This window comes from Melospiza georgiana, chromosome 6 (assembly GCF_028018845.1).
Source record: "Melospiza georgiana isolate bMelGeo1 chromosome 6, bMelGeo1.pri, whole genome shotgun sequence".
NCBI classification, from domain to species: Eukaryota; Metazoa; Chordata; class Aves; order Passeriformes; family Passerellidae; genus Melospiza; species Melospiza georgiana.
Window position 1 is genome coordinate 53,744,516 of NC_080435.1, and position 24,462 is coordinate 53,768,977.

At 53.6% G+C, this 24,462-nt stretch overlaps 1 protein-coding gene across 1 annotated transcript; it reads left to right on the plus strand.

Moving 5' to 3' along the window:
• Positions 1 to 1,882: 1,882 nt before the first annotated feature.
• On the plus strand, positions 1,883 to 23,107 carry AMN (amnion associated transmembrane protein). The gene is made up of 12 exons (XM_058026615.1): positions 1,883 to 2,054; positions 4,030 to 4,148; positions 4,256 to 4,300; positions 13,439 to 13,526; positions 14,992 to 15,227; positions 16,738 to 16,875; positions 16,955 to 17,063; positions 18,117 to 18,199; positions 19,063 to 19,249; positions 20,063 to 20,237; positions 22,510 to 22,612; positions 22,862 to 23,107. The coding sequence occupies exons 1-12, from the start codon at positions 2,012 to 2,014 to the stop codon at positions 22,955 to 22,957; spliced, it is 1,422 nt and encodes a 473-aa protein (XP_057882598.1). The 5' UTR covers positions 1,883 to 2,011; the 3' UTR covers positions 22,958 to 23,107.
• The last annotated feature ends 1,355 nt before the right edge of the window (positions 23,108 to 24,462 follow it).

Here is a 24,462-nt window from a genome sequence, read left to right on the forward strand (position 1 = left end):
TCCACTGAGTGCTGTTTCCCCTCTGTGCTGGTGCTGATCTTGCCCCACCCCTGGGGAACTGTGGGCAGTCAGCACGGGAGAGCAGAAGGATGGGCAGGCAGCAAGGGGTGAAATGTGCTGATCTCTGCATTAGGGCAGCTGCTTTAATTTTGGGGGACTGATTTCTCCTTCCTTTCAATTTGTTTCACTCCCCCTGTAACCACCTGACCCAAACGTTGCTCCTGTGCAGCCTTCTGTTGGGCTGTCTGGTCCTGAGCTCAGCAGCATCTTGGGACAGCAGCAACAACAAAAGCTGGGATGGAGAGGAGCAAGCTGCAGCCCTGGGGAGAGACCCACAGTGAGGGCTGAGTTATTCTGACTGGGTTATTCAGCAATGCTGCAGTGAGCCTCTGGCCCCAGTAATAAGTTTTGCTGGAATTTCTGTCATTCCTCTACCCTGCCCTGTCCTACTCTAATGCTGAAGAAGGGACTGTCCATCCTTGAGCAGAGTTTTACAGGCAGATTGGGGATTTCTGACCTGTGCCTGCTTGCCAGATGAGTTCCAGCTCATTTAAAATCAAGTATCAGCTTTGGTGGCACGAGCAGCACTGAGAAGCAGCAGCCAGAGGGTACAGAAAGTAAAATGAAGGGTGTGGAGCACATCCCAGCACAGTGGGTTTTAGGGTCCCATGAGCAGTTTCTCCCATCCTGGCTGTGCTGCAGGATGCTGAGAGCACAGACAAGCATGCACTTGCCCTCTGCTCACTGCAGTCCTTTCTCCAAGCTCTAATTGCCAAGTATCCATGATTTATAATTTTTCCTCCCTCTATTAAAATACAGGACATCTCACTGCAGCCAGCTTTCACCCTGAGTCCCCTAGGAGAGATTTGTGAGTGGTAATTAGAGTGCAGGAGCCTTTAACCTCGAGGACATCTCTCAGCATTGAGCTCACTGGGTAGAAAGTGCTGACTGTGTTTTGGCTGATGCCCAAGCTTAGAGCTGCAGCTCTAAGGAGCTTTCTCTCCCAGCACCTCAGTCTGTCTGCCACTTTGGAAGCTAGGAAGCAGGGGGAGTATGAATGGTGGGATGGGGATGGTTTGCTTCCCACTCCTGCACTCCTAAATCCTTGCAGATGTCAGGGGATGGTTTGCACTCCTAAATCCTTGCTGATATCAGGTGAGAGCTTCTTGTGGTCTGTGTCCCTTCCACTGGATGACCCTTCCAAGAACTTCTCCAGTCTCCTCCTGGCCTCGAGTGAAGCCCTGCATTCACCAACCTTCTGCCCTTGCCCTGCTGGTGCCAGTGTCAGCTGAAGGGCAGCTGAGCTCCACAGCTCTCTCCTTGGCATCAGCCTCTGCCACCATCCATGCTCTCTCCCCACTCTTTTCCGCTCCTAACACATCCTAACACATCCTGGGCCGGCGTGCAGCACTGCTCCATGCTGTGGCAGAGGATAAGGATGGTGCAGTTCCCCCTCCTGCTGCATCCCCATGCACCGGTGCCGCTGCCAGCAGCCGCCACAGGAGCAGCGTGGGGCTGTGCTGGCGCTGCCGGCTAATGATCAAATCAGCTGGTGGCCAAAGTACAATTACGAGTCGTGGCTGGGAGCTGCTCCCTTCCAAGCGAGCTAATTGAAAATACACGGAGGCCATTATTGGTAATTAGGAGGTAGCTGTTGTTCGGCAGGGATGTGCTCACCCCGACACCCTCCAGCTGGCCCTGGATGGGTGGGGGAGCGTGGGGCGAGGTCTGGTGAGCCAACTGGGGGAGCCCCACTCCTGCCTCCCCAGTTGCTTCCTCAGTGGCTCTCTTAGATTCCCAACGGGTTCCAAGGAAACAGGGGAACTGGGAACGGAGCTGAGCTTCAGGGACAGAGCGAGGGTGGGGTTCGTGCTGGGGGAAGCCTGCCTCCCATTGTGATGAACTCCCTGCTCCCTGCAGCCTCCCCGGCTGAGCCCATCACGTGCCCGGGAAGGTGCAAGGTCCAGCGGGGCAGGGATCGCGGAGCCGAGGGCTGGCAGCCGGCTGCGGAATGAAGCGCCTGCTCTCCCTGCTGGGCATCCTGCAGCTCCTGGGTGAGTACGGCCAGGGCCCTGCCTTGGCGAGCAGGGGTGAGTGCTGGGCGAGCTCCGCGTTTCGTGTGCTCCAGCAGCCCTGGAGCAGAGCTGCGGGCTCTGTCACTCCCAGTGTACCGGACTGGCAGACGGGAGAAGGCATTTCCAGCCGGACACGGGGAAGGCAGGCAGGCACCGAGGCTGGGACAGCCGTGCAGAGCCTGCTGAGCCTCTCATTTGAAGTCAGCAGCGCTGCGCTGCAGGACACGCTCCCTGTTGAATATGCATGTAGCTTTGGTGTTCAAGGACTGCGCTTCCCGGGAGACAGGGCCGATTAAACAGCACACCGATACTTCCAGGGAGGGTGCAGGAATGCAGGGGGCAAAGGGATTAACCTGCGGCCGGGGGAGCCGTGCCCAGGGTGGGCCCGCTGTGAGCCCGCTCGGCCTACGGGCCCTGAGGCTTCGTGCCGTGGGGCCGGCCGAACCTTGCGGCTGCAGCTCCGGCCTCTCCATTCCCCAGCTTCCCGGCGGCAGGGACACGAGGGAACAGCAGCAAGGACGGAACAATTTGCCATTGCTGTCTGGGGGCTTTTTTTCCTTCTTAAACTCTTTTCTGCTCTGAGCTAGGAAGGTGTTTATGCCCACAGCACGGCGAGCAGCAGCTTGGTTGCGGTTCTTACCGCCGGTAATGTTTTTTTCCCTCTCGGAGGGTTTTACAGAGTGCACGGGTGCGTTCGCCCAGCCTGAGGGCTCCCTCAGGCACCGCAGCCCGGCGTGAGGCAGGAGCCCCTCCGCGGTTGCACCTGGGCTCCAGGACTTTCATTCTGGTTAAAAATACATCGTTTCCTGTTCATCTGGAGACGGCTACTACAGCCAGCGGTCTCGGCAGAGCCCCTGGCAGAGTAAACAGCGCAAATTGCACCTCACGGTGATCCCTGTGTGCTGATAGAGCCTCTGCAGGCACATGGCACCCATCGCTCGGAGGAGCCGGGCCCGGGCTTTGTGCAGCGCTGCAGTCACTGAGAGCCCCTCCCGCCCCGGGCTGGGCCCGCGTTCCCTCTGCAGGGCCCCAGCCCTTCCACCACGGGCTTTCTCCATACTTTGTAATTTTATGGGTCTTTCTCCTACAGAAAAGATGATCCATTAAAATTACAAAAGTAGGAGGGTTGTTAGGTAATTTTCTGTGTCTCATACTCACTTGCCTGAAGCCATTTAATTCAGGCTGGTGGAGGTTCATTCATCTTCAGCTGAACATGCATCCCCCAGCCAAGCCTGGGCAGTGTCAGGTCGGGAGGCTGCTCTGCTGTGCTTGTGCAAACAGAGGTCAGAGTGAAACCCTCTCTGCCATGTCCTGTCCCTGCCCAGCAGGCTCATCCCTGTGGGGCCCCAAGGGCAGGACTGCCACTGTCCCAGGAAACCCCAGGGGGAAGAACCCTATTTCCCGACATGTTTATGTCTCAGACTGAAGTACACCACTGAATCCTCCCTCTCCAGCTCCAAACACATGAAAGCAGCCTGTACTTGTGCTACATGTCCCACAGCCAATGCCCTTTCTTCTCTTGCCCTGTCATAGTGGTATCACAGCTGTGCATGCCCACTCTGTACCTTCTGGAAAACAAAGGCTGAGGAATCTTTGCTTGTTTAATTAGTCTGAGTGACAACTAAGCCCCCTGCAAGGATTGCTTAACTACCAGGTCTATGCTATTCGTACCTTTTGCCTGCAGGATACTTCCCTGCCTTCTGTCTGCTTGCTGAGCATTTGTCCCTTGCTTCTCTTCCTGTCTGAGTGGCTAAAACCATCACCCAGCCAAAAAAAAATCCCCTCTATAGAGAAGGGCTGTGACTGCTCAGCTGGGACAATGCAGGAGCTGCTTTTGGGTAGAAAATCCCCAAATCTGACCTATAAATGCCAAGCCATCCTAAAGCACATCCCAGAGCAGGCTCCCAGTGCCTCTCATGGACTGGGTTAAACTGGTTTTTCTGTTCCCTCCCAGCTGCCACCGCTGCCGTGTACAAGCAGTGGATCCCCAACACCAATTTCGAAACCGCCTCCAACTGGGATAAAGGCAGAGTCCCCTGTGCCAGGGATGTGGTTCACTTTGACAAGGACAAGGTATAGACATTTTATTTTATTTTTGCTGTCACACAACGCCGTCAGGCATTGGAAAAGCCCCTTTACCTGCCAGGGCAAAGCACACTTCATTCTTGCTTTTCTTGCAGGTTGTCTCAGTCTTCGTCGGGTCTCCCCATGCGCTGACAGACATGGTAAGGCATGGTGGGCAGAGGTGAATAAGGGTGGGTGAGGGCAGGGCCAGCCCTGGAGCTCTGCTTGGTGGCACATTCCCCTGTCCCCCTCTCCACAGAATCATAAAATGGTTTGGCTTGGAAGGGGCCTTAAAGGCGATCAGTCCCGACCCCCTGCCATGGACAGGGACACCTTCCAGCACACCAGGTTGCTCAAAGTCCTGTCCAACCCAGCCCTGAACACTTCCAGGGATGGGGCACCCACAGCTTCTCTGGACAACCTATGCCAGTGTCTCATCACCCTCACAGTAAAGAATTTCTTCCTAATATCTAATGTCACACTGTCCTCTGTCAGTTTAAACTCATTCCATGGTCTTTGACACTTTCGTCCATGGTCCAGCCAGACCAAGGATGCCTCAGCTGGGGAAAGGAACAGGAGTCCTACAGCAGCCTGGGTTTCTCTGTACCATGGAACCAAAAAGCCCATTTCTGCTTGTTTTGATTGGTTGGTTTTGTTTTGTTGTTTATTTGTTTGCTTGTTGTTTGTTTGTTTTTATTTGGGGGAAATGAGAGAAAGTACAGCAAAATCCAATTTCATTTTAAAGAAATTGATTTTTTCTTCTCAAAGGAGGGATAAACCCCCTCCATGTGATGGAGAGCTTAGCAGTATTTGGCTGAGGAGCACCAACCCACAGCATTGTTGACAGAGCAGGCACTAGCCTTGGGCAGAAGCTAAGTGAAGCTGACATCAAAATATCTTAAAATGAAAACAAACTGTTCTGGGAAATCCCAGAATGTTGCTTGAGAAATTTTCTTTCAAGTGCCATTGGGTTTTGTATTTTTCTGTGGTATGATCAGTCTAGCTGTGGCAGGATGGGCACAACACCCTGCTGAAATGTGTGTGTTGAGTGATACAAGATTGAAAGGGGCTCAACTCAGAGGGGGTTTCTGAGCAACCTGGTTTTGTCCCACATGAGGAACTCTGTCCCAGAGCAGGCTGACAGGCACCCGTGGAAACATGGGCCCTCAATCTCTGTGGCTTGGAGGGTAAAATTTAACAGGGAGGAATTAAAGGGGAAAGCAAACTCATTGTCCCAGCCTGCCAGTGGGGGATGGGTCACCAGTGAGCCCTCTCCCAGTGCTGGGACAGGAAGAGATGGGCTGGATCCTGTTTGGAAAACCTCCTCCTCCAGACCTGATGAGCTTGTGGATGAGATTCCTCTCTTGGTTTTAGGGCAGCTTTGCTCTTTTATTGGCCATTGAATTTGAAGAAGCCCTTGAAATTTATGTGATGTAATTTGTTCAGACTGACTACGCCACTAATAATTTTGATGCTTTGATAACGCCATGTGCCATGTTTAATCCCTCTACAAATATTTGTAAAAGATACTTTATTTATATGGCATTTTAAATATGGATTTTTGAAGGAAAGAATGTACTGGGGAAATACGTACAAATATAATGTAATAAATGATGTGGAATTTACCCAGAGAAGAAAAGAGCAAAATACCACTCCAGTAGATTTTATTTTACTTACAGATGAATGTATAATATTTCTAAAGTACTTTCATCAGAGGCTTGCAAAGTGCATAATTGCAGAGCAGCGTCAGTCATTACGGCTGAGCCTCCTGCAGCCAGGCTGGAGAGCAGAGCTGAGCAGCCTGGGGAGAGGGAGATCCACACAACCTTTGCACAGCACAAAGCAACACCCATGGCCCTGCCCCCTGCTCGGGAGGGTGGCTCCTGTGGCCACTGAGGGATGGCTCAGGGTGCCCCAGTGACCCCTGGCTCGTCCCTGTCAAAGGATCCAGAGTGCTGGCAGCAGCCCCTGGGGACCCTCTGTGCCTTGGGGTTTCTCTGGGCCCCTGCTGCTGGCAGGCAGCTGCACAGGCTCCAGGGTTACAGTGAATTTTGTGCAGATGGGGAGGGATCCATGAGGGAATGCAGCTGTGAGGGCACCATCCTCCTCCTGCAGGTGAGCAGCCAGCCCTGCCTGTAACCTGTACTGCAGCTCACACCTTCCTTGTGAGCATCACTGCCCCAGCCATTCCCTGTGAACTGTCCCAGCATGTCTCTTAGTGAGGTGGTTAATATTTCTTTGTAATTTCAGCTCAGGCACTTCCCTCCTGTTCACTGCCGTGCGCTGCTGTCACCAGGTGACACAGGGACTGCCAAAGTTAGGGATGAAAAAGGAATGAAACCCACCACCTGGGCCAGGCTGCCACTCATGCAAATGGCATGAAATTTGGCAACCAGCTGGTTAGAAAATGAATTGGTCATGAGGATTTTTGCAGGGAGGCTGGGCTGCACCTGTTCGGCTGCCAGCCACACGCGCTGAAGCATTAATCACTTAAATCAGCAAGAATACATTAAGCTTTAGAGTCACCATGGAGATGCTATACAGCCTTTGGCCAAAAAAAAAAAAAAATAAAAGCAGAATGTTGTTTGCTATAGTACCATAGAAGGAAATTCATGGCTGAGGAAGGATTAGGCTCTCAGTGACTTTCATGAAGATAAGTGCCCGCTGTGGCACGTGTAGGGGGGGATGCTTGGTGCTGCTGGTGGAGGTGCAGCATGAGATCTCCCATCCCAACTCCCCAGTTGAGTGTAGTGCCAGGCAGTCCTCATGTGTCACCATTGCTCCTCTGCTGGACGTTTATGTGAAAGCTCACTTCTGTATGGTGAGCTCTCCAGCTCCCCTCCCCATCCATCCCATGTGGGCAGCAGCCAAGTGCTGGGAGATGCTTTCTTGGGAGGAGGCTGTTGGGGCACAGAGCCTGCCTCCCTGCTCAGAGCTCACCCACTGAGCACACAGCTCAGCAGTTATTTGAAGTTTCAGATGGATCCCTAATTCAGTCACACATTAAATCCAAATCCAGCTTAAAGCGTAAGTGGCTTTGATGCACAACCGTTGTGATTAGGCTGGATTTTCTATGGTGTTTAGCTGCCTAAAGATGCAGATCAGTATTTAGCCAGCTTTTGGAGGTGCCTGAGACTGAACGTGCAGAAAAGATGGAAATGGAGGTGATGATGCCTGGCATGGGTGCTCCAGGGCAAGGCAGAATTTGGCTTTGTTTGTTTCCTGATTGGGGAGAAAGACTCTTGAGAGTGAGTGGACCCTCTGGCTATGTCTGTGCTTCCAAAGGGAGCCAGGGCAGGGCATGGCTGCAGCCGTGAGCCTGGTGTTTGCCCCAGGAACAGCAGCCCTGGTGCAGTTTGTGCCTGAGCTGGCCAGCACTGATATGTGGGCCAGGGATGGATGCTGCTGCTTCTGTTTTTGGGGTGGCAGGAGTCAGGTTTATTCACATGGGCCGAGCAGCCTTGCTCAACCCCAGCATGAGGACCCTGGCTGGGGTTCCTCGGCAGCCCTGACATCACCTTTCCAGCTCTGCCCCATCCCCGAGCTCTGCTGTGGGGCAGCCTCTGTCCAAACCCCCTCCCTGCCTGCCCCACGAGGGGCTGCAGGGCTGGGCAAGGGTTCAGAGTGCCCCTGGGGTCTGACCAGGGACACCTCCCCCAGCCTTATATTTTTAGCTGCCTAATTGTGAGAGCAGAATGTACTCGGCTTTGCTGCAGGATGCTCCCGCTCGGTTCCTGGCAGAGATTGATCTCGAAATGCCAATTGCTCTCCAGGGGCACCGGCTCTAATGAATTGCCACAGTTCGCGCTAGTCCCAGGCACCGGTGCTCCCTCCCCCACCTCTTCCCAGACAGCAGGGTAATGAGACAACCAGAAAAGGGATTATTTTTCCTTCCCCTAAGATGAAGATAAAAAATTTCCGGGGAGTGTGTGCCAGCACATAATTCCAAGATGGAATCCTGCAGTCTTTTCTGTGTCAGCGTTTGCAATGAAGGTGCATGCAGGAAAGGAGTTTGGTAAAGCAGCCATTTACACTCATCTCCCTGAGTCTATTTGCTCATTTCAGGCTGGTTTCCAGCAGGAGGAGTTACTAAAGTCTGATGAGCAGAGCAGCTTGCCAGCATCCTGGGCTGCAGCGGATGCTAGAGCCTGGCTGGCTGGGAAGCTGCTCCATGGACTGTCTGCCATCCCTTCTCTGCTGGGCATGGCCCCTCTGCCCACACCTCAACCTCTTCCTGGCTTTCTCTGCCCTTGTCTGTAGAGGAAAGTTCAGGAAAAGGAGCTTAACTAATCTGAAATAGATTTGGCAAGTGGCTTTAAGCCTCTCTTGTATCTCTGCATCCAGAGCTCGGGGCTTCCCATGTCCCTGTGACACCTGATTTTTGTATGATCCCACGACCTGTTCAGCTAGAAGTCTGTACTGGCCATTGGCAATCAAGTTAATGCGCTTTTTGGGTCTTGTTTGTTTATTGTCTTCCCATGGCTTTCAGTGGGGAGGTTTGGCAGGGGTTGTATCAGACAGCACATACGTGGCATGGCCAAGGAGCTGTGGCTTCTCTGTAGGGACGGGCAGGACCGTGATGTGTTGGGAACCTGATGTGTCAGGCCACCCCTGTGCCAGGGGATGTGGTGGCAAGGCCAGGTTGGGCAGGTGCTGTGGGGAGCTCGTGTGCTGAAACACACCGTGAAACGTGATGAGCACCCCCAGCAGGGGAGCCGGCTCCTGCGTTAATGACAGCGCGGCTGTGCTGCTGCTGCTGGGCAGGGAGAGCAGCCAAGCACCTCGTTAGCTTGCAGGGGATGGCACTGAAATGATGATATCCCCTGGCACGCCGTGCCTGTGCCTGTGCTCCTGCTTGCTCTGGGTCAGAAGCAGAGGGGTGAGCTATTGCTGGGGTCAGAGCAGGGCTGTGGGCATCCTCCACCACTGCTGGTGGGACCCACGGACAGCAGCACCAGCCTCTGTGCCCCAGGCATGCTGCACCAGCCTGCACGAGCATGGGGATACAGGCTGCAGTTCTGGCCTGGTTTCCTTGGGAAGATAAAGCTCCATTCCTCATAGCAGGGAGGTCTTTGGGCAGCAAGGTGCTACTCCAGCAGCAGGGACCCTCACACTGAGGTCTTGGGGTGGCAGGAGGTCATCCTGCCTTACTGGGGACCTGGACTAGCTGCTGTGGGATTGAGGGCTGTGGCAGGAGCAGGCTGGCTCTGGCAGCAAACTGGGGGTGTGGGGTGGCGTGGGTGGCTGAGGGGAAGGACACTGTCCTGAGGGAGCAGGTGAAAGCTTCACCTGGGCCAGAGGGTGGATGAATGAAGCCTCAGTAATGAACCCAAGAAATGCTGGGCTGTGAGCAAGCCCCTGGCAATGCTCCAGCGCTGTCTGAGGGATTCACCTGTGGGTGATCCTGGCCCTGTGCCTTTCTGGGGTGTCAGCCAGCAGCTGGATATCACCCAGGCACCAGCTGTGCTGAGACCCCCAGCCCCAGCAGACCCTGGGAAAATCCCCCTGCTGTTCCCATCTGGGACAGAATAGGCAGGGCCCACCCATCTGCTGCCCTGGCTACCTGCTGCTGCCACTGCCCCAGCAGGGCTGTACTGAGAAAGATGAAATGGAAATTTCCCTTGTGCATTATTGCTTGTGGTGGGTTACAGCAGTCTGTGTTGGAGCCATAGCCCACCTGCATCCTTTCCCAGTGATGTTTTCCAGTGGAGAGCCAGCAGCACCAGGGCCAAAGCTGCTCCTGGGCTGGGTGCCAGGCAAGGGGATGTAGCTGGGGGCTGATGGCTGCTGACCTGCCTGCTGGTGCAGCTGTGGAGGCAGCCCTGTGGAGCTCAGTGTGCCCAGGCAGTCTTAGTGTTGAGTGATGGGGATGGTGGCACCATCCCATCCAAGCAAGAAATTCAAATGCATTGATGTTGCAAATAAAAGCAAGGCTGGGGGCAGACCTCGCTGCAGTCACCAGTGTTGTTCACCCAGGTTAAAGCACAAGTGTGCATTATTCTTGGTCTGATGATGGTGACATGCCAGTCACAGTGCTCCTGTCAGTCATCTCAGCCTGATGCTTGGGACTCAAGAATCTGCCAGAGGCTGGTTCCAGTCAGAGGCCACCTGATGGGAAAGCCATCTCCCAGGACTTTGCTATTTTTTATTTCACATTTTGGAGGTTAGTTTCTTTTTCACTTATGCATTGGGGGAGCAGATTCCTTCTGGTAGTGCAATGCTGGGGCTGGTCCAAGAGCCACATAGGGTCTTTCTTCTTTTTTTTTTTTTTTTTTTTTTTTTTTTTTTTTTTTTTTTTTTTTTTTTTCCCTGACTTTTATAAGAAAAATGACTGTGTTTTGGTTGTCATTACACTTGATAATGATAACTGAGGAGATAAGTGATTTACCTATATCAGGGATGGAAAATGACTAATGGGACTCTAAACACTCACTATATTAATGGCCCTGGAGTACATGTTGGCAGGAGGAAGGGAAAGCAGATGAAACTTCCAGCTTTTTGGCTTAGGTCCACTGATACCTGTCATTGCTCAGTTCGAAATGTACTTGGAAAGTGGCCCAACCTCCATACAATTTCCATACTAAATTCCCAAAGGTAGAAAACCACTGCCCAACCAGAGTCTCTATTTGTCCTCTGCAGCAAGCTGAGATGCTTAACTTATGTTAGGAAAAAAGAAAGGGCAAATTATTTACAAAGATCCACTGGGTGATGGAGACTCTCCTGAAATGCTGCCCAGTGGTGAGAATCTCAGGCAGGGCTGGTGGTGGATGTGCAGCACAGTGGGCAGGGAGCCACAGCTGCAGGGCCCAGCCCCAGACATTCCTGTGATGAAGCAGAAGTGCAGAGCTCTTCCTGAGCTTGATGTCTGTGGAGATGAGGCGACTCTGTGCCCTGTCTTGCATCGTGTTGTGTTGCATTTTAATTCCAGGGCAGGTGCTTGCAGTGTTTGGGTAATCCCGGGGTGTGAAGGGACATGGTGTGTGCTCACTCTCATTTCACTGCCTCACTGACACCCACATGAGCAGCTTCCTCTGGAATACCAGCCAGCCTGGGAGTTTGGCCTCAGCAGTGGAGGGGGATCTCCTGTGGTGGCTGGAGAAGCTGCAGCTTGTCCTGAGAGGTCAGAAGCCAATGTCTCCAGAGCACAGGTGCTGCAGGCATGAGGCAGATTTGGCATGAGACATTTCTCCCAGCTCTCCTCTTGAGCAGAACTGGTGCTGTGTCCTGCTGGCCCATCCAGACCTGCTTGCCCTCCCAAGCACGTGCAGGGTGCCCAGAGCTGACTGCCATGAAGAGCTGGTACCCTGTGCTGGTGAAACGATCTGCTGCATCCCATCCAAAGGCCCAGGCTGGGCAGCTCAGTTGGCCCCAGCAGCCAGCTGGCCCCCTTCCTGCCTGGCCCTGCTGTGCACAGCTGGCTGCAGGGGCCAGGGGCTGGCCCAGCCAGCCTGGAAGAAGGGACTGGGCTGGCAGTGCTGCTGGCACTGGCCTGAACATGGGTGGCAGCTGACTGCTCCTAATGTCCCATCACCCACTCCTGCCTGAGCTCACAGGAAAACAAGCCAGGGCACTTGAACTGAAGTGCAGCATTCTGTGGTTGAAGCTGGTAGCATTGCCCTCACCCAGCTGAATGCCAACCAAGTCCTGAGCTTCAAAACAGACATGTTTTGATGGCTTTTTCATCTGCAGCTAAATAACATTATGCCTTTTGTATCCTGGCAGACCTTTCAGCCTTTTTCAGTGCTTTAGTATTGGACAAATTTCCTTACTCAAAAGTAATAGAAATTCAGAGAACCTGATGGCAGGACACAAGCTGTGCTCTGATGGAGCAGTGTCCCTAGGCAAAGGCTTCTTCCTGGGTGGGGGGGAGGAATGCACACTCTTGGGGTACATGGTGCCCCAACCTCAGTTACTCCCAGTGTCGTCCCCTGTTGTCCAGCCCAATGTTATGGCATTGCTGGGTCCACAGCAGATGGTGCAGAGGAGCACTGGGGGACTTGTCTTGGTGACAGCCACCCTCTGCTCTTTATCCTGGCTTCTCAAGGTTCCTGAGCCAGGAGAGAGGCACCAGGGCTAAGGCTTTCAAAGCACTGCTCCAACAAGGCACTCAACTTCTTAACAGGTGCCCACCTAGAGTTTGGGGGTGATGAGCTTTTTGCCTTGTCCACCTCCCCCATCCCTTCCCCATGGTGGCCTCTGAGTGGGACTGAGCATCCTGAGGCAGGACTGCCCAGGGACGGAGAGCTGTCATGGCCACCATGCAGCAGTCAGTCATAACTCTTGCTTTCTCTAACCTACATACATATTTAAAGACCAGTTAAGTAGATGAAACCTTAAAATCCCATTTAACTTTTTCTGCCTGAGCACAGGACCCTGTACGTTGGCATAACTCAGTCCTGGAGAGCTTTCAGCTGCTGTTGGGAATGATGCTAAAACACTGGATAGACCAAATTAGAGAAGGATGCCTTGAGCATCACTGACTCTAAAATATTGGAAGAAATAATGACTTTCCCTCTTCAATTTCTAAACGTAAAATAAGATGGGCTGGGCTGAATAACCTGTTTGCTGTGGATGAGTTGCCTGAGTCAACCATATGTCAGGGCCTGTCCCAGAGTTAGCAGTGCTGGCTGGTGACCCAGGTGGCCACAGTTTCTTGCTGGAAAGGCTCCCATGGCAGAGCTGTGCCTCTTGTTGTTTGTTAATGGGTGAGCCCTGCAGGCTGAAGCCAGGTCAGTGCTATGACCCTGACTACAGCTGGTGATGTCCTGCCCAGCAAGAAGAGTCTGGCTGTGGCAAACTGCTCCCAATGCCACTGTGCATTTCCCTTAGCTTGTGCTCAGTGCAAATTCACTACCTGACACTGTACCAAGCATAGCCTGGGCCCCTGATTTACATGTTGTGGGGCAAGCACAGCCCATGGAGGGGGGAACCTGTTAAGTGAGGGGGCCTCTGGCACTTGCAGAGTAGGGTTGGGTTTTTCTTGAGCTGCTGTGAGTGTGTACAAGAGGAGGAAGGAACTGTCAAAGAGCTTATTTTGCTTTTTCCTGTTCTTGCTCCTCTGAATGCTTTTCTGTGTTATGGAGGATAATGTCACACTGCCTCTCCCCATTACAGGATGCTCATCCATAAAACCAGGAGCTGATACTTTCCCAGGTACATGGGGCACGGTAAGGGTAGCTCCTGATAACTGTGAAGTGCCTTGGAGACTGTAATAGGCAGCCTAACAATAAGCAGTGTTATTTGGTAACAAGCCTGGGTGGCTGGCAGCAGGACAGTAACACTCTGCATCCTTTATCTAGTACCTGCCCCTGAACGGAGAGTTCCTGCTGGCAGCTGGTGCAGCCTTCACAGCTTTCGATGGCAGCTGGGATCCAGGCTGTGACTCAGGTATTCTGTGCCCAAACCAGGCACCCATCAGGCTGTGATGAGTCCTGTAAATTCAGCCCAAATACTTCTACAAAGGTCCTACCTCAGGGCAAAGTGAATCACTCCTCTTCAATACTTACCTTTTCTTTGATGACCTCCCTCACATCAGATCTTTTTTTCCTCCTAGATCACCTGTCTTCTTAAAAGGTAATTACAGTAGGGAAGCCTTTGAAGTTGTAGCAGAGAGGCAAATATTGTTTGTATTTTCCCCTGCCTATTAAGCATGTAGCCACATCAAAGCCCTTATTTTCTCTGCCATGGTGTTTCTAAAGAAAACCAGTTAGGAGTTACACACTGGTGATCCAAACCATGGCCACCACAACACGCTGTCCTTTGGCCCCACACACACATCCTCACCTCCCCCAGCCCATGGCTGAGACAGGAGCTTTGTGTCATTGCTGCCTGCTTTCATCTGAAAGCTGTTTTCTAGGGAGGTGTATTTGGGGTGCTTAAGAACTGCCCCATGCTTTCAGTGGCAAGTAACTTTTAGTTCCTCTACAGGGAAGGAAGTATTCAAGCAGAGCATCTGTGCCTGCACTCTGAATGGAAAAAAAAAAAAAAAAAAAGAGAAAAAAGAGAGAAAAAGTCTAAATCAGTCTGCCGAGAAGAAGGATTGTATCTTAAGACTGTCTGGAACCACTCTGAAATCCTTCATCCCTATAATTTTATTTGTTTTGGGGCTCTTCTTTGCCCCCCAGCAGGGATGCTTGGCACTGGGCTTTTCCTGCTGACCATGCACTGCTCCCCTGAAATCAGCTGCCGTTTCTGGGACAGCTTTCACAAATGGACTTCTCTAAAGCATGATTTCAAATTGAATGCAAATAATTCAGTCACTAAATACCTGCATGCTGGCTGAATTGATGAAGGTTCAGCTGCCGGGAAGGGAGAGAAGGAATCAGGGCACTGCATGATAAGACTAACCAGCACAGAGATGGTTAATGGTTAAATAATTGATAGTTAAATTGAGCACTGGCTTTGGGGTTACCTGCTGCAGGGAATAGTGCCTGTCATATTTCTGCAGACTGCCAGGCTGCTGGGAAACTGGGACATGAATTATCATACCCATTTTTATCAGATTTAGCTGTTACTCAGCATTCAGGCAGATGTTTTCCTCCTTAACATCCTCCTTAAGGATGAGCTTTAAAAAATGGGGAAAAAATATCCTGTGGGATCTGGGCCTGGAAGCCTGCAGGCAGATGTGGGATTTGGGCTGAGACCCTAGCCCTGAGTTCTGGGAAGCTTTGCCAAGCTCTGGGAAATGCCTGCAGTGGGTGCCCGTGAGGGGGATGCCAGGGCCAGCCCTCGGCTCCCTGCCCGCTGGGTGAGATCCTTCGCTTCAGGTGAAGGTTTTACCAACCCACATGCATCTGCTGGGGCTTTGGATTTGGGTTGAGGTCATGCTCAGCCTTTTCTGTCCCTTTTCCAGGTGGAACAGTGAGGTTTGCTGATGCTGAGCACCGCTCGTGGTTCGACCCCACGCTGTGGCGGGATGTCCTCCCCAGCGGGGAGCTCAGGCCCGGCGGGCCCATCTTCTCGGTGCATGAGGAGCGCGTCCCGTGCCGCCACGACGATGTTCTCTTCCAGCCCGAAACCTCCTTCCGGGTAAACACCGACTCAGCACAGCCCGTGATTCAGCTCCGCAGCATCTCTGTCATGGGCCAGGTGAGGCGGGGAGGAAGAGAAACTGGCTCGGCTCCTTCTCAGCACAGCCCCGGGAGGGGGAGCAGCGCTGCACGGGGAGATGGGCACACCCGCGGGGCTGCAGCTCCATGAGCTGCTGCTGCTGTGGATGGCCTCTATGGCTTTTTGCATCAACCAGTTTGTTATCAGCTCCCTCACTGAAGTGTGGGAGTGCAGGCTGTCTCACTATGAATGTTTAAAAAAGGGCCAATATGCACGGGTCAAACCATCAGCAAATGGCAGCTTCTGCGGCTCCCAGGGGTCACTCCTTCCCAGGCACGTGTCTGCAGCCGTGCTGCTCAGGAACCCTCTGGGGACACCTCCCTCCTGCCCCCGACCTTAACATGGCCCGTGGCCCAGTGATCGTGTCCCAGCTTTGCTTCAGCACTGCTCTTTAATTGATTGGAGGGATAATTATAGAAGCGCTGGCAGGCTGCTGTGCCTCGGCCTGGGAATCAGGCTCCCCACGAGCCCTGTCCCTTCTGGTCGGAGGAGCAGAAGATCACAGGCACTGCAGCGGTAAACACAGGCTCCTTCCAGGAGTGGGAGATGCGGCAGGCGTTTCATAAGTTATTTATTATTTCTGCTGCTGTGCTGGCTGGGATCTGCCATTTCAGGGCCAGGCATTAGGTAGCTGCTTTTTGAGTAATAGACTCAGTCAGTACCCAGGCGGGTGCGGGCGAGTCTGAACAAGGCAGTGCCCCAGCAGAACTCACCCCAGCCCCACAGAGCCCCAGGGATGCAGAGGTGGATGCTCTTGGGTGCTCAGAGTGATGCTGGTCCTGCTGATGCTTCAGATTACCCCACAGCACGTCATCCCATCCAGGGACCACTGCTGGCTGTCCCTCAGGGCTGGGGCTGCTGCTGAGCGATGAGATGGAAGGAGAAGGTGCTTTTTATGATCAGAGCATATTTCCTGAGAGCTGACCTTATGAGCTTCTCTATCCCTTTGTAGCCAGCCTACTCTGTGCTCTGTGATGACTATTTTCACCCCAGGGCCTGAGAAATCTACCTGTTGTGCCAGAGCATGGAGACACTTCCTGTGGAAGAGAGTGGGTGAGAGAATCACCGGTGACTTGGCAGGATGAGGCTGGTTAGTCTAGCTCAGCCTTTGCTAATGCCAAGCACATAGAAATTCTTTCCCAGATAGAGGGAAAACAGTTCAAACCCAGCCCCCTTCCTCCCAGTAGTGAAAAGCTGGTAACTTGAATTCTCTGAGCCAGCAGAAAGATGGAAAGCAAAAGAAGAAAAGGCCCAGCCATCTCAGTGTCATTGTGTTTGGTTTGAGAGAGCTTTTCTGTTGATCCAGGGGAAAAGATGGAATGAGTGCTTTGGCAGGGTTTTCCTGCTGCATCACTGCCTGCACTGGGGCTTCCCAGTGGTGGCCATCGGATGTGACACCAGGTGTCCCAGCAGCATGGCTGGGTGCCTGGGGCCAGCACTGGGACCTGTCCTGGCATACTCACCTGTTTTGCTGCTCTTCCCTGCACAGGAGCTGAACACCCCATCGTCCTGGGCTGGGTACCTGGGGGGCCCCTCTGCCCCGCTGCAGTTTCATGGCAATGGCACTCTCCAGGTGACAGGCACTGGCTGTCCTGATAAGTCTGGCTGTGCCTGTGGGAACGCCCTGGTGAGTCTTCCCTTTCCCGTTTTGGGGGTTCCCATGCAGTTTGTGGGGCCAGGACTGACCCTGCCCTGCTCTCCTTTAGGATGGCCCCCGCATCTGCGCAGCCCTGCTCAGGGCACCAGGGAGGCAGTGCCCAGAGCCAGCGTGCCAGAGCCCTCTGCAGCCCCTTGGCCACTGCTGTGGCATCTGTGGTGAGTGGGGAACACGGCCCTATTCCTCCTCCCTGCCATGCCAGCTGCCCCAGCCTGCTTCCCCTGGCTCCATGGGGGAAAGTTGGGTGCAGGGGGTCCTTGCTGCTGGTTGTAAGCTGGAGTTTTGCTGTATCCCTGCTGGCAAGGGTCCCATCTGTGGGTCCCATGTGCAGATCCCATTGTGCCACCTTCCAGCACATCTTTCTGAAGAGATCCTGGCTTTTGGGAGCTTGTTTTCAGTCGCAGCCCTTTGTCCCTGCTTCTGGTTTATCCTGTCAGGATGTCACAGCTCGTCAAGCTAATAGGGCTCTGCTGAGTTTATGCAGCTGAAAACACACAGAGGAAATGCAGCCTTTTCCACTGTAATGTCAGCTCCCCAACAGCCAGCTTGTTTAATTTTATTTAAAATAAAAGCATGCAGATTGACATCATTCTCTCTGCAATGGGTGCTCCTCCATTAATCTGCATGAAATGTTGCTAGGGGCAGTTTTTCATGCACAACTGTACCTGGATACTTGGCATCCAATATTTGGTATGTCATACCAAATTCATTAAAATGCCACCATATGTTTCTCCAGTGTGCTCCTAAAAGCATAGGCCCTTACATTCTTTAGGACAATTTAAAATTTCAGCAAATGCTTAATTGTATTTTTTCCCAGGACAATATTTGTCCCCATGACTGCAGTGCAGTGTGTGGGGAGCACAGGTGTTCCCTCCTCAGCCTTCCCCCCCAAGCCAGGGTAGTGCTGCCTCATGCCCCAGAACCAGGGAAATGAAGAGCTTCCCAGAGGGATAAGTATGAGAAAACTTTCCAGGGAAAGCTTCTCTCCAGAATATACTGGAAAGTCAAAGGCCTTTCATCAAACCCAGCTGACAAAAAGACCAGCAGGGGAGGATTGTCCCTGAGCCCAGCCAGATCAGTTGCACAGGGTACCAGAGGGTCCCCAGTGCCTATCGTGGCAGTCAGAGCTGTGCTGCTGTGGCTGCTCTCTGCCCACCCGTGGTGAGTTTGATGTCTGTCTGTCTGTCTGTCTGTCTGTTTTCTGGCTGCAGGGGCCACCATTAACCTGGAGTTCACTCCTGATTTTGACCTGCAGAAGTACCAGGACAAATTGGTCCAAGAGTTGCTGAGCCAGGTACTGAGCCTGCCAGATTGGGAGGGGCTAATGAAGCCACGAGCCACCTGCCACGTCTGCTGGTGACATGATGGCTGTGGGACTGTCTGGGGCATGTGGTCCCAGTGTGCCAGGGGTGCAGCTCACTCCCCACCACCCTGCAGGGCCCACACTCTCTGTGTGACCTCTTGGATCTGCCTGCTTGCTGTGGGAGCTGACTCCTTGCTCCCCACCACAGCCCCACCAGCTGCTGAGCTCAGGGCAGGAAGAGCTGCTGGCTTGCAGTGGGGAAGGATGCAGGGGGGCTTGCTGCTCTGGAAAACAGAGCAGAGCAGGGAGCTCAGCACACACAGCTGGGATGGGCAAACCTGCAGCAGGGCATTCCCTGGCACTGGCCAGCTCTCAGATGCTCTACAAAGCATCACTTCATGCTGCTGCTTGTCAGACACAACATGACATCCCTCCTCTTTGCCAGGGGCTGCTGGGGGAGGAGGTGTGCTCTGTGCTGCACTGGGAGGTTCGATACCAGGGTATTGCACTATTGATCCTGAGCTGAAAGCTGTCTGCCTGCCCTCCTTACAGCCACACGTCTTCATACAGCTTTTAATGGGTGTGATACATGAAATTGCTTTCTCAGCATGCTCTCCTCCACGGGGGCTCATTGTGTGCTGGGTGCTGGTCACAGCCTGGGAGAGAGGGGATGTACAGGCCTCTCCTTTGGGAAATGGAATGGCGCTGCCGTGACAGGGATGGCAGCTCCGTGGTGGGGCTCACAGGAGGGTTCAGGTGGGCCTTGCAGCTGCACCCATCGTGGCTGTCTGGAGATGTGCCTGGTGTGTGCCTGTCCTCTCCCTGGCTTTACTGTCTCCTTGTGTTTTGGGCAGCCCAGATACGCCGGTGTGCAGCTGGCCATGTCCAAGGTGCACAGAGCACAGACCTTCCTGGGCCTCGTGTCCCGCGGCGCCGCTCCTCTCATCCAGATGGTGCTGATTGATGACAGAGCGGGAGCGCAGGCGGGCACCACTGCCCAGCAGCTGGCAGCAGACATCATGCAGGACATAGCACAGCACGGTAACCCCCTGTTCTCCTCAGCAGGTCCCCTGCAGGGGCACCCAGACCTGCTGCTGGCCAGAGCTTTGCATTCCCTGCCAGCAGCCCTCATGGCCAGTTGGGTTTGAATGTCCCTAAGGAGGGAGATTCGACAGCATCTCTCCACAGCCTGTCTCCACAACTGACTCTCTCTGCAGTAAAACAGGTTTTTTATATATAAATACTTAGATGAATATAGGTATTTAAGTGGAATTTACCATATTCAGTATCTGTCCATTGCCTCTTGCCCTGCCACTGGGACCTGCTGAGAAGAGCCTGGCTCACCACAGCTCCAGCTGTGCTCACCAGGGCAGGGCAGAGCAGAGTGGAAGGGTCACCTCCCTTGCCCTGCTGGCAGTTCTCCTCCTGCAGCCTGGGGTACCAGTATGCTTCCATGCCACATCTGACTATGACCAGCTGGGTGCCTGCCAGGGCCCCCAGATTCCCTGTCTGGAGAGCTGCTCTGCAGCCAGAATGCTTCTTGTGGAGACGGAGGTAGACAGGAGACAGGTTGAGGTAGAAGACCTGGAGATCTTTGGACGCCACTTCTGCAGATGGCGTGAAGGCTGGCAGATGCTGATGGGCACACAGGTCACAGCCAGGGGACCTGGTGGTCATTGTGTGGGTGGCAGACCCAGAGGGGCTTGTCCCTGTTGAGTCCATCCACCTGTGAATCCCATTGCTGTTCCCAGGGAAGGATGATCAGCCAGGCAAGCAGGACCTGACCCAGCTGAAGGCTCCCTCTGCCATGGGGATGTGTTGCCCTGTACAATCCTCATCCCTGTTTCTTCCCAGGTGAAGCTCTCGGCATTTCAAGTGGCAGAATGGAAGTGGCCACTGGCAGCACTGCCACTGGGCAGGTGGGGAGCCCCCCAGTGAGCAGGATCGCAGCAGGGACGGTCATGGGGCTGCTCTTCAGTCTCCTGTTCCTTGGAGGGATCCTCTTTCTCTACAGAAGGGGAAAGCTGAGGTAAGGATGGGGCTTCTGCCAGCAGCAGATACTCAGGCTGCCTCTGCCTGGGAGCAGCTGCCAGCCCAGGCTGTCCTTCCAGCCTGGCACACAGGGCACACGGTGCTGCCCAGAGCTCCCATGGGAAGGGGCATGGACTGGCACCCTGCCACCTCCCATTACTGTTCACAGAACCACAGCGTGGTTTGGGTTGGAAGGACTCAAAGATCATCCAGTTCCAGCCCCCTGCCATAGCCAGTGACCCCTTCCACCAGACCAGGTTTCTGAGAGCCCCAGCCCTGGCCTTGAACACTTCAGGGATGGAGCATCCACAGCTTCTCTGGGCAACCTGTGCCAGAACCTCAGTGCCCTCACAGTAAAGAGTTTGTTCCCAATATCTAATCTAAACCTGCCCTGTGTCAGTTTAAAACCTATCCTTGCTCCTCATGGTTTTCTGGAGGTGAGGTGGCTGAAAGGCACTTCTGTACTCTCGGGCTGTTGCTTCATTCTCCTCCATGACCATGAGGAGCAGCCTCTTGGCAGGGTGCAGAGTGCTTGGGTGGGAGCAGGGCTGCTGGAGCTCTGCACAGCCTTGTCATGGTGCCTGGTGACATCTGAGCTCTGCACAGCCTTGTCATGGTGCCTGGTGACACCTCCTGTTCCTTGGCACCATTAGTTTGCAGCCCTGCTGGGGAGGGGAGGACTGAACCTGCCAGCAGCTTGATAGAAATGCATCAAAATAATGCAAAACACTTGTCCCACAGCTTCATAGCCGTTCCAAAAGCAAGTGCAGCTTCTGGTGCATTGCTTGTTCACACAGCATGGAGTACAGAGTGCAGGTCCCAGGGCAGGGCTGGAGGGTGCACCTGGCTGCACCACAGCTGGGAGCTCATCACAAATACCCTTCTCCATCACCATTTTCCCTCACAGCTTGGATATGGGGCCTGGCTGTGATTAGGGCATCCCAGCAGTGCCCATGGTGCTTTGGGCACCCACCTCTGTTCCTCCCACATGCACCCACCTTCTCATGGAGGGTTTTGCAGGGTACCCAGCTTGAGCAAGTGGGTTGACTTTGTACACTTGATAACCAGGGCTCAGGAATTGTTTAAATTTGCATGTGCAAAATGAACCTGCGTCTGCTGGGGGGTGCTGAGCTCCCTTGTGCTGGGGCTGCTGTGTCACAGGCTCACAAGTCAGGTTGTTTGTTCCCTCCTGCCTCTTCCACTGGGATTTTGTCACTGTGCAGCAGTGGCCCTGGCCAGGAACACTTGCCCTGCTGCTTGACACGTGCTGACATGGTATTTCCTAGCAGTAAACCCATGCCTTCATTTAATTTCTAAATAAAACTCCCAGGCCCATAATTGCTACTTGATGATTTATCTTTCACTGATGCTTCTTTGGATGCTGGACAGGCCTTTGAAACGAGCTCTGTCAGCAGCAGGAGGGAATTTTGTGTAGCTATAGGAGACAGAACTGAACACAAGCCCAGCCACTGGAGCTGCAGGTCCCCTTGTTTCCACCAAAAGGGGCCTGGCACAGCTTCCCTCAGAGCTCCTGAGGTGATGTGCATGGAGCTGCTGCTGAGCCCACCTGCAGCAGCTGCCCAGTGCAGGGGAGTACTCAGTGAATGGGACCCTTAGGAGAAAAGTAATGAAGAAAATAACACAAGTAGTGATGGTGATTAAGATGAAAAAAATGATAATGTGATAAAAGCAATGATAAAAGTAATGGTAAAAGTAATTAATACTTGTTGAGATTACAGTGGGAACAGGTTCCAGCTCTGTGGCAATTCATTTAGGCCACAGGGAAGGAATGATTGCTCCAAAATGGAAGCCTGTGCTAGAGTTGCCTGCCTCTGCAAACTCCTCCCTCCAGAATGCAGGTCCCAGAAATCCAGGCTGAATGATTTCTGCTGGGTACAGCTGCTTTTCCCTGGGCAGGGTTACAAATGCCCCATTTCAATAACAGCCTGACATTTTCCCCCTGTATAATTTGCCATCCACCTCTTGGGGCGGCTGGGTTTCAGCTGGGGGAGCTGCAGGGCTGTGGGTGCTGATGCCCAGCTGCAGGGCTGTGGGTGCTGATGCCCAGCTGCAGGGCTGCAGGGCTGTGGGTGCTGATGCCCGGCTGCAGGGCTGTGGGTGCTGATGCAGGGCTGCAGGGCTGCAGGGGTGTGGGTGCTGATGCCCAGCTGCAGGGCTGTGGGTGCTGATGCAGGGCTGCAGGGCTGTGGGTGCTGATGCCCAGCTGCAGGGCTGCAGGGCTGTGGGTGCTGATGCCCAGCTCTGCCCAGGTTGCCCACCCTGCGCCCGCAGCACCCCTGGGAGAGGATGGAGGAGCCGGCGCCCCCTGCACCAGCCAGTGACAAAGGCTTTGACAACCCCGTGTTCAGCGTGGTGAGTCCCCCCTGCCGGGGTGCCTGGGGCATGGGCAGGAGCTGCTGACTGCTGTGACACTCCTGGAATCCTCCTGGGGTTACCTGAGAGGGATCCTGCTGTCCCCAGGCCAGGAGGGGTTTGTGGGACATTCCTGTTCTCCCTGAGGTCACCGGCCTCTGGCTGCTGCAGGGACTCAGCCCTGGCTGGGTTTTACCCAAGGGTTTGCTTCTCTCCCCATTGGTTGTTTTTGCTCCCTTGCTGTTGCAGGAGCCTCCAGATGTTGACCTTGCAGAAGTGGCGTCCAAAGATCTCCAGGTGTTCTACCTCAACCCTCTGTACAATGCAAGTGAGACAGAGACCTGATGGTGTGGACTTGTGCTGGGGCAGACCCCACTCCCCTGGGGATATCTCCACCTCTCCAGCCCTCACAGCCCCTCACATCACTCCTGGTGGGATTCAGGCCAGAAGCAGATCCCACCTGAATAAAAGTGTCTTTTTTTTCAGTGAAGGAAACCAAAGCAAGCCTTCACTGTTGGGACTCAGTCACACGGACATGGTCTCCCTGGTGCTACTTCTGGGTTTTAAACTGTATTTTGCAGGTGTCAGTTCTTTGTAGATAGTTCAGTATTGAGATTTGGGTCTCAGATGGTATCCAGAGAAGTTGGGGTCTAGCTCAGCACCCCTTGCTTTTAGCCAGCACTCTGCTGGGTTTGCCCCAGGGCACACAGCAGGTTGAAGGAAGCATCCCTGGATGCATGACAGAAATTCAGAATATGAATTTTGAATATGACCAAGAGCCTTCAGGGTCTGGAAGGTTGTTTTGCTTTCCAGGAGTGTGCTCAGTGCTGGGGATCTCTGCTCAGGGTCCCCATTCATCCTCTCATTCCTGTCCACTGGGTGCTGGTGAGGTGCAGTCCTGATTAAACAATTCCCTCCCCAGGAAAGCTTCTGGAGCTTGCTCATTTCCTCTGTGCCTGGACTGATAGGTAAGAAACCCTCTTGGACCTTTGGGGATTTATTCTGTTATTCCTCAAGGTGAGAAGGTCTTCTCATGGTGGAAGGGGAAGGAAATGTGATGCCAGGGTCCCTGGGAGGGATGCAGGCAGGAGCTGAGGGCTGGGGACAGTCACACCAGCCCATTTCTGATGAGGGCTGGGGCAGTGGCACTGAGGGGCCTCGTTAGCTCTGGCCTGTTTCAAACACCATCATCTGCTCACAATGTCAGGCTGTGCATCTTTATGGAGCAGGGCTGATGGGTGAGGTGGAAATTATGGATATGTATGCAAATGGATGCAAATTTACACTCTACTGAGTATTCAGTAGGGCTTGTTGGCATATTCCATAAGGAAGCAGCTATTTTAAGTTTATAATATTTTGTTCTAGTCTCTGGAAGACATAATCCCTTCTCAAAGGGCTGGGAATTCATCAGTAGGTGCATCAGAGCCCTGAAGAAGGGTAAAAGGCAGCCTGTGGTGGGAGCAGCCCTGCCCTCTGGGAACAGGCAGGACAAAAGCACAAAGGCAGCAGGGAGCAAGGATTCTCTGGGTGCTGTGGTGCATTTGCAAGTGGGGCAGAGCCAGGGCAGTCCTGTGCTCAGGGCACACACCCCCTTGGGGTTTCACCTCTCCTGAGGGGGCTCCTCCCCCAGTACTGGGCTGAAAAGCTGCTTGCCTGGGCAGGAGTCTCTGTTGCCTCTCTCAGGCACTTGTTGCTGGGTGAAATGGTCAGCAGGCAGGTCAGAAAGCAGAGGAAGCCATCAGCTGCCATGGGGAATACCCAATCCCCACCATCCCATGGTCCTACAACCAGTGCCTCACTGGGGAGCAGTGACCCAGGGACAGCGCCCAGGAACTCACCACACAGCACAG

Coding starts and splice junctions, on each gene's coding strand:
- AMN (XM_058026615.1), top strand. CDS start 2,012: ATGAAGCGCCTGCTCTCCCTGCTGGGCATCCTGCAGCTCCTGG. Junction 15,228..16,737: donor GCATCTCTGTCATGGGCCAG/GTGAGGCGGGGA, acceptor TTCCCTGCACAG/GAGCTGAACACCCCATCGTC. Junction 18,200..19,062: donor TCCAAGAGTTGCTGAGCCAG/GTACTGAGCCTG, acceptor TGTTTTGGGCAG/CCCAGATACGCCGGTGTGCA.